At 37.9% G+C, this 10,060-nt stretch overlaps 1 protein-coding gene across 1 annotated transcript in view; it reads left to right on the top strand.

Moving 5' to 3' along the window:
• Positions 1 to 951: 951 nt before the first annotated feature.
• LOC113051684 (plexin domain-containing protein 2-like) overlaps positions 952 to 10,060 on the top strand; it is a 75,474-nt gene continuing 66,365 nt past the window's right edge. The window contains exon 1 of the mRNA XM_026215638.1: positions 952 to 1,410. Within this exon, the coding sequence (XP_026071423.1) occupies positions 1,308 to 1,410 (103 nt within the window). The 5' untranslated portion in view covers positions 952 to 1,307. The remainder of the gene's footprint in view (positions 1,411 to 10,060) is intronic.

Here is a 10,060-nt window from a genome sequence, read left to right as displayed (position 1 = left end):
TTAATGTTTGAACTTAATAGTTAGTGTTTATTGTGGTATTGGAATTAGAATTGTGAAATGAGATGGCAGCTTATTTACAAAGAAAACAATAGCAATTTTATTTTTATTTTTGTTTATGTATTTATTTTTGGCAGGGCAAGAAAAGTTCTGAACCCATTGAACTCTGCATTTGAATAAAGTGAAGTGACATTCAGCCAAGTATGGTGAACCATACTCAGAATTCTTGCTCTGCATTTAACCCATCCGAAGTGCACACACACAGAGCAGTGAACACAGCAGTGAACACACACACACACACACTGTGAACACGCACCCGGAGCAGTGGGCATAATTTATGCTGCGGCTTTTTAAAGGCCTTTGATTATGTTATGAAAAATTTAAAATAAATCACTACACAACGTTCTTTGTCTTAATTACTCTTTTATTTTATTGTAGATCAGTGGTCTTTATAAATAATGCTTACTATAGTTCAGTGGTCTTAATACTAGCCTACTATAAGCAGCCAACAGGTCAGAGGTAATTTGTGTGAATTAATATTTTTTTAAAAATGTGTTGCAGCACATGAAATATAGTTACAGCAGAAATTGTGTACCCTAAGCATTAATATTTTATTAGAATAATAAGAAGCACATAAATTAAGACCTTTAGATATTTAAAATAAAGCCTGATAAAATAATTTACATTTTCTTTGTTTATTATTTTAATAGTTTTTCCTTGGTTTTGATAGTAATACATTCTTATCAGTAATTTTACATGCAGATTAATGTATGCATAATGTTTTTGTTCAGAACATTATTGATCGTCACTTGTGACTTTAAAATAGTGTAACTGTTTCTATTTTAAAAACGAATAGCAGATAAAGTTGTGTGACATGTTTTGTTTCATGCCTGAAGAAACAGTGAACTAAGCTGCACTAAGACCAGATCCACCTCATGTCTGAGAGCCCCCGTGCAAGTCCGAGTCAGGACACTATTGGTGGTACATGTGTGACGCCATCTACACCTCCTGGTTTTGTGGTGAATGCTTGGATGGATGAGAGGCGAGCTGGACGAGATTATTTTCTAGACTATCTCGAACTCTGCTAGGATTTGTTTGGGTCTGGAGTCTCAAGAACCGGGAGCGCGAGCCCTCACTTCAAAGGAGCGGTGGGGCAGTAGCTTCAGCAGCGGGCGCGACTCTCGGAGTCCGGGAAGGAGCGCGGAAAGCTCAGCGACGGACCAACCGCTGTTTGTCGTTATCTTACTTTTCTTTTTTGGCGACGACTGAGCAAAAGAAACTGAGGACATCCGTCTCGGTGGATATCTGATATGGCTGGTTCAAGCACGCTCGATGTGTTTGTGGGAATTGTTCTAGTTTTACATTCTTTGGAAAGTGTTTTCCAGATCACCAGAGGAGAACTAACGGCGGAAGGTGAGTGAGTGCTCGTGGACTCCAGTATACGCTGCATTCATGACAGGAGTTTATTTGGCGATAGGGATGAGGAAATCAGGTAACATTCACAACATGACCTGAGCCTATGTCTATTAGTCAAATATATAGCTACCTTTGATATATATGACTTTTAAAATATTGAATGCATTTCCATAAGAAGTTGATAGAGTACTTTCATCTCATCTGAATGCGTAAAAAAGCTGACACGTCAGTGCATATTTTTTCATTTCTCACTCATGGGGCTTGAGGTTTTCTACGCATTAGCCTATTTGATTCTTAATAATGCGATGACTATAGGCTATGGGTGGTTTTTCTGAGCTGTTTGTATGCATTGACGCGCTGTTTATCAGCAGCTGTTTACAAGCGGTATGTGAACGTATTATCGCTTCCTGCAGAAATAATATGAGTGGGGAAATCTTGTCCCTTAGCTTCTTTTATGTGGAGCAGGATTGTTGTCGTTGACTTTGCCCTGAAGCACATAACCTGTTCATCACTGGAGCAGCTGGGTTTCTAATCGCCTTCTGCTGTGTCGTTTCAGATTGCGCAAGGCTATTTAACGTGAGACACAGGAGGCTTCAACACACTGTACTGAAACTGTTAATCATCATGTTTATAAAAGCATGAACTCTGTTTCGTTTAGAGATGCAGTTTTTTTAAGAGGATAGTAGCCTACACTGGAGTAATTTACTCTTCCTCAAGTCATAAATTCCAAGGTGTTTTCCATGTTCCGACCCATCCGACTTATAACCTGCCTTTGTCTGTCTGTCTGGGTCTCTGTCTTATATAGAGATACTATTTAGACTGATATCGCAAGCTGTATTTCTGAACATCTCCACGATTTTCAGAATAACAGCACAATAGCGGGTGTGATAATGGGTCAATAGTTCACCCAAAAATGAAAGTTTTCTGATATTTACTCACTCTCAGCAGGCCATCCAAGAAATAGCTATGTGACTTTTTTTTTCAGTAGAACAAAGAAGATTTTTTAGCTGAAACCATGGTCCTGATGCATAGCCTAAATTGCAAATCAGCAGCCACTGGTTTTTGACAATTAAAAAAAGCATATCAAGGAACACAAAATTAATACCAGTGGCTGAAATGTGAAAGTCTGATTATTTTCAGCAAAATGGTTATTTTTGTTTCTGGTCCAAAAACTGATTCACCATTTCATTGAGGTATTCACGCAACGATGTAACATGTACGCAGTTAGCCTATTAAAAGCACACAAGAATGATGTGAAACGTGGACTCATTCAACATGTCTAAAGCATATAGAGTGAATAAACTAGTCTTCATCAGCGCACCTTTTTACATAAACATTGGGAAACCATAAAAACTTTAATTTCACATCTTCATTCATGTGCTTGGTTCATGCGGTGGTTATCACGGCTCAACAGTTTTTCGTTCAGAGTCAGTGACTGTCAGGCACATCTGAAAGTGAGTTTTGATTGAGATCTGTGCTGCTCGTCAATGTTTTTGTTTTTAATAAAGAATTCAAAATTCTGAAACAGAAACAGAACTCTGTGACCTAGTTTGTAGCCTACTTTACAGGCTTTGGCAGGATGGAAACTACATGTGAGTTGTGAAAGAAAAGAAAAAAGACATAATGCTTTTCACATGTGTGTACATTGAGTGTTGTGGTCGTCTGTGTTTTTGCATAATAGTTTATCTTAAATTTCGTGTGATAGAGAAAAACAACAAAGTAGGCCAAAGGTTGTAAAAGATTACGTAATCATATATTTAAATCACCATTGTGATAACCATGACTTCCCTGCCTCATACAGATACAGATCCTGAGACTGAGCGAATGGTAAACATGTTCAGATGACTCAGTTCAGGTTGGTAGAGAACCACAGTCAACCCTCCAAATGACTTTCAGTTCTTCTTTTAATTCTAGAGAGTTTTGTATAAATGGAATGTCATATCTTCAATTGGAACATTTATTTGGGTTAAGATAGTTTAAAGGGGACAAAGTCTTATTCTGGTTCTCTAATAAGGTGAAAGAGAGTCCCTAACTCAACCGGGGGGGGGGGGGGGATTATTTATTATGGTTAACATTTGTTAAAAGGAGTATGTTGGCACTCTGCTTTATATGACCAGTAAAAGCAGCTCTGAAACTGCAGAGATATAGAATAGGACAGATGATGGGAATGTGGGGCCCCCACAGTTCATCCAGTGGGTTGGGTTTAGGTTTGTATCCTCCCTTTGACTGCTCTCCTTTTCTCTCTCTGCCCTCAATTTCTTCCTAAGGGTTATACTTTTTACTATAACATTTTTTTTTCTTTTTGGTTAGTATGACAATAGTAAAAAAAAAAAAAAAGCATTTTTGTATTTTGTGGAAAAAAAGCAAAATGTATTAGGAAGACTCCCTCCAGTATTTAAGTCTGAGTTCAGATCTCAGTCCATATGGAGTTTAAAGCCTGAAGTCTGAGAGTTTGTTTCTTGTGTGGAATCTGTTAGCTTCTTAAATTGCAAAACATTACCCTGTGGAGATTTTTTAGCAGTTGCACAGGTCAAATTCTCATTGTTTTTGCTCCTTGGCACTGTACATCTCCCCACTGTGAAATCTCTTAGGGAGTGGTATAGAGCTATGATATCTTATCAGAAAATTGAATCCAGAGCTGCTCCTGGGCTGTAGACCACCTCAGAGCTTGAGTGATGTCTTTGGCCCTGGATTATCAATCTGTTATACCCTGGCAGCAATATAAAACTACATCTTGGCAGCTCAAACTCACCGAGCATCTCTAGATTGCTTGCTTATCTGCTTGTATCCAGTAATGCTTTTCTTTTACTTGAACCGTCACAGCTCACATGAGCAGTCGGGTAACTTCATCTCTTCATGTGGTCGAGATGTGCATCTCTTGTACACATAAAGTATCTGTCTCTCGGCTCGTGGCCCAGATAAAGCTTTATTTATAGAGTGTGCTGGCCATCAGCAGTGCTGTGTCAGAAAATACTTTATCTCACTACCGATACAACAATATTAAGAGATTGTTGCTCAATTCGGTGGAGCAAAGTGAGAGGTCACACAGGTGGAATCCCCCATTTGTGGACCAGATTTTGATACATTAACTTATGCTTACAGTAAAAGCTATTCAAAAAATTATTTTATTCTACAGATATATTACAGGTACCATATTCATGTTCACACACACACACACACACACACACACACAAACTTGAGTAGTTTAGACTGTTCACTTAGCAGGTTTTCTACATGTGATTACAAACGGCATGAAACAATCATAATTACTGATTATTACAGGTTTTGCCCACTTCTCTATAGAAAGATGCCACATTAACACATCTGATTATTTTAATCTCTTGTGAGTCAAGAATACAGCAGATATTTATAAAGGATTAGAGTGTGTCTATCAGGTAGTATAAAACGATCTACTGTGATCCCTCTTCTTTGTCATTTCATAGTGTTAAAAGGGTTGCCAGTAGTTGGTGTCATTCTTATCATAATACGCCAAGAAGTTAATTAGTTTTTGTCTCCAGTGAGTCTGGTCTGAATTATGTGCTGGACATGTACTGGCTCTGAAAATGTTCATTTAAGCTTAGTATTGATAGGTGGACATTAAATGTTTTCTTGAAACATCCTGTTATTATTATTTTTCCTTCCACCCTTTAAGAATAAGGAAATTATCCTTTAAATCTGTATATTGAGAATATGTCAAGTGTTAATTATAGGACTATTGGAGTTGTCCTTTAGTAACAGATAGTTGTGGTTGCTCCATCTGGACGTCATTAGAGTTGCACTTCCTTCCTGCATATTTTCTGTCCCTCTCTCCTTTTCTGTAAATCTTTTGCTGAATAAGACTACCTGCAGTCTGTTTGAATGGAGTCTGTAGGTGTGACCGATGTGTGAGTATGAGACAGTGAGATGTTGATTGTTCATTGGCCATTTGCTATTTCTGATTGGCTTAATTGGCAATGAATAGACCCCCCCCCCCCCTCATGCACACACTGTTTAGACCAGGGGTGGGGAACGTTGATCCTGGAGGGCCACTTTCCTGCGGCGTTTAGCTCCGACCCTGGGAAAAAAAATGCATACTTGTATCCTGAAGACCTTTAGCTTGTTCATGTGTGTTTGATTAGAGTTGGAGCTAAACTCTGCAGAGACACAGGCCCTCCAAGTTCATCATTCCCAACCCCTGGTTTAGACAGAACTAGGCCTCCTGGTATCAAATAGGCATTAAGTTATCTGACCATAGCACTGATGCACGGCCTGTTTCTAATACACAGCCTGGCTCTAAGTTCATCATCCATCATAATGCCAAAAGCAGAGGCCTCCAACACACTTAAACTCACGCACACACAAAAAAACATGCCCTGCCGAGGCAGCCAGTAAAACTTCCACTGACCTTCATGTCTCTCAGAAGTGACTGCTGCAGAGGGAGAAGGCCATTTGTTGGAAGATCCTGGGAGGAGAGTGGGAGAGAAGCTAAGAAAGAGATAGTCCAAAAAGGAATGCATGCATGCAATGCAAAGATAGCATGACTAGAACTATGAAGAAAAAGATAGAGGGGTCCTTCTGGGTAGGTTTGATTGCACTGTCTGACCATTGTTCTCATGCACACAACCATACATCCGCTGATCCATTAATAAAAACTAATATCGCACTTTATGAGTGAACAGTGATGCTAATATAACATTTTTCAGTTACATTTGCCACAAAAGAAGGTAAAAGTATGCCTCGACCTTAACCAGACTGAATCACATTTTAAAAAGTGCACCGCATGCCCTCAATGAATACAGCTGTGAAGGAGAGAGGGAGGAGAAAGAGAGTTTCTTGGTGAAAGTCACAGATGTTTCCAGTAGTTGTCTTTTGTGCTCTATGGGTCTTGTGTGTATCACATGCTTACAATGCTTTTCAGGCCTCCTGTGGTGCTTTTGTTATCAATTCTTCCCTGCTTCTCTTTCCATCTTTCTCTTTCTTTCTCTCCAGGGCTGCAATAATGTTACTCAGTATGAGGTCCTTTTCTTCATAGCTTAGCTAATAATTTTTCGACAAAAGTTAATTGCACCACTCTGAAGTGGTTGTTATTCTTTCACAAACATATTCAATTAACTATTCTCAAACATAGCCGACTAACAGCAGATTATGTGTGCTATTAACCTCAGTTGTGCATTTACATGTTAAAAAGTTTAGACTAGATGCTTTTTTTACTCCTTGAAAAAAACAGAAGCTGTGTAGATGCTATAATGCTCTCGTGACACTTAAAAGGATTTATTGTACTGAATGCAGAGCATCTAGTGACTTTCGAACAGAGCCTATAGTGTAAATGAGATGAAATGGGTAATGAGGCAGAGATTGGAATAGCAAGAAGTTGTAAATGTGTCCCTCAGGATTTGTACATTCATGTGTGCGTGTGTGTGGAGTGTCACTGTGTGGGGTTTAGCAGAGGATAGCTGTATGGGAATGAAAGTTTCAGTTCACTCAAGCAAACTCAAAAGCACTTGAGCACTAGGCATCCTCAACCCTTACAATAATGCAAATACAGTAATTATATACTGCTGGTTGCTAAAGACCCGAGTAATGCGTTTTAGGGTTAAAGTGGAAAACGGTTATTTTAAAATAAATATAATATATTACAAAAGTGCTGTTTTACTGTTTTAATCAATTCAATGAAATCTTAATGAGCATTAGAGACATCTTTCAAAAACATCAACCCAACGGCAAACCTTTGAAAAGTAGTGGATGTTTTGATGTGTTTATAATGTAACACATGCTATTTTATGCTCACACAGTAGAAATGCATTTAATACAGGAAAACATAGAGCTACCTAAATATTTTATGAAGTTGGTTCTTCACAAGGGGATCATCATAGGAGGTTCTTGACATCAGAAACCCTGATCTAGAATCATAGAAGATATTATGGAGAATTTCAAAACATGACAGAGTTGGACAGATTTATTCTGAATTATATTGTTATGTTACTTTGTGTACCCCTTGTACAGCTAAGTATGGTTATCACTTCTCTGTTCAGTGTTTAAATGAGGTGCAGTTTAGAAGTTCACAGAAAGAGTAGTATGTCTTTGCAAATGTTGATATTGTCTTTCTTCATATTATTTTCTCAAACACACAGTCCAGACTTTAACAAGCATAAACAAAACACCACACCCTTGTACCAGGGCGCTAATATTTCATCAAAAATAGCTAACACCAATTGGCCAGTGGCACTTTCAAAACATTGGTCTGTTTGTTTGAGCATCCCCACCAGTCCAATGCAGCAACGCTGACTCAATTAATAGTGTGGGTTTGGGGAGGGACCGTCTGTTTGTCTTTTATTTTTGCATTTTTATTTAATGCTATTAGGGCTACTACTAAGGTTATTGAATCTTTTTTTCTATTTTTCTTTCTATTTTTTTTTCTTTTTTCTTTTTTTTGTATTAACAAACTGCCTGCTCATTTTTTGCTAAAATGTAAAAAAAAAAAAAAAAAAAAAAAGCCCATAAATTCCAGACTCATGTTTATAATGGTGTTTTCAGCTGCATGCAAGCCTTAACAGGACCGTGTGGGCTCTGACTAACTCAGTGTTTCTGCAACTGGAACCATGTGTGTGTCTGTGTGTGTCTGTGTGTGTGTGTGTGTGTGTTGTTGGTTGAGGGAAATTTACTTCAGCAGAAAACAGACAAAAACACTCAGATCTGCAGGGCTGAAAAGCATAAACACATACTTAGTGCTCATGAGCATTTTTATGAGAAACTCCCTGGGCCTCATTCACTATAAAACACCAATGTGTTAATGCTTCTGTAAGTAAATAAGAGAAAACATAGGCAGGAAGTCATGGAAGAGAAATCAAAGACAGACGGTGCTAGAAGCAGCTAATTCTCATCATCAGATCATGTAAATCAGTGGAAAATGAATATAATTTATGGTTCTGTCTAAGCAATGCGTTTTAAACCGAAACGCACTAGTGTAAGTATAGCCTCGGGACATTAGTCCTGGGGGCATCATCAGTGAAGAGAGGTCTGTCTCCTGGAAAAGCAGACATGCTCATTTTGAAGAACTGCAGAGTGATTTAAAGATCTTCAGTATGCAGCAGTGAGCCTCATGTACTGACTTAAAATGTTCATTTTGCACTGAAAACTATTCAAAATACTTGCCCTAATTTATTGTGTTGGTGACATTTTGTTCCTTTGTGCTTTTTTGTTCCTTTGTGCAGTGGCTCGGGAGTCTGTTTTTGAGTGTGTAATAACCTCAACAAACTGAAAAAATGTATGTGTTTTATGAGGTAATGTGTAATGTAATGTTGTTAAAATGGATTTCATAAAACTGGTATCAAAAAAAATTGTCATTCAGGAACCAGTATCGAAGTCAAGATATCGGTGTCATTGTCCATATAAAAAAAAAAAAAAAGTGAATGACACCCTGCCCTATTTTTATGACTGTTTAAAGTTTGCATTGGCTTTCTGTTCGCATTTGTATTATAAATCCATCGGAGATCAACTCTTAAAATGGGGTCATATCCTATACTCGTCTTATGGCTTGGCAGTCTGGTGTTGTGGATCCTTTTGGACGGCGGACATCCTAATGCTGATGAGGGGAGCGATGAACCTGTGCTATATTTGCGGATTATCCCAAGAGCTGTGACTTCCCCAGAGCTGGTTGGTGGAGGTTGTATCCTGAGGACTCAGGTGTTTGAGATGCTCTTCATTCTGAGACTTGAACCGAGAGGTTTGCGATGCCTGCAATGGAAAAAGTCTCCCTGTGCGATGTCCATCTGCAGCTGGTTCAGTGAGGAGAAACTGGATGGTCTTTCTTTTGCTCTTAATATTAGGCAATATCCGTCCTTATCCAGGCCCAGAGCTGGCACGGCTTCAAACTTGTGATTTGCTATTAGAAAACTGCAGGATTCCAAAGGGTTAACCTCATTTTATAATGAAATGACAGTTTAAATATTTTAACAAGAAAGCAAAGAAAACAAACCATCACATGGACTGGATTAATTATAGAACAATAAGAAATAATTCTACAAACTAAAAAAAAGAAAAGAAAACCCTAAATGTTACTACTCTAAATATGATAAATTTACATTTAAATGGTCTGTCTGAATTTTGGAAATGACCAAAAATATTTTTTTTTTTTTTACCAGAAACTGTCTGGTAAAAAATAAAATAAAAAACTACCTAAATGAGAGTATAATGGGTATGAGAGTATTAAAAATAATGAAAATATTGTGAATTCCTTTAACAGCCATTTTATTTCAGCGGGATTAACTTTAGATTCTAGCAATTTAATGGAATAAGCAGAGCAGAGTACACCCCTTGCTAAATTTTACTCAAGTACAAGTATAAGTACTACAGTCAGATCTCTACTTAAGTAAAAGTAGCGAAGTACTTGTTTTTAAAAGTACTTGAGTATAAAGAGTACAAGATTACATTTTTTAAATACTGCATTACTTCTGCCACAGTGCTTACATTTATGAACAGAAACGTCCTACATGTTGTTAATGTTAATACCTTGGAGAATGTAACAGGAATTGAAAGAAAAATCAAGTCATTTTCATCTTTTAACTATAGCACTATTCGGACGGGACTAGTTTTCTAAACTACGTATACGTTTGAGTTTCGATTCTTACCACCTGACGTCTGTGATTTTCATGTACCAATTCGGACGGGA

The sequence above is a fragment of the Carassius auratus genome, chromosome 32, assembly GCF_003368295.1.
Source record: "Carassius auratus strain Wakin chromosome 32, ASM336829v1, whole genome shotgun sequence".
Classification (NCBI taxonomy): Eukaryota; Metazoa; Chordata; class Actinopteri; order Cypriniformes; family Cyprinidae; genus Carassius; species Carassius auratus.
This window is presented reverse-complemented; position numbering and strand designations above follow the sequence as displayed.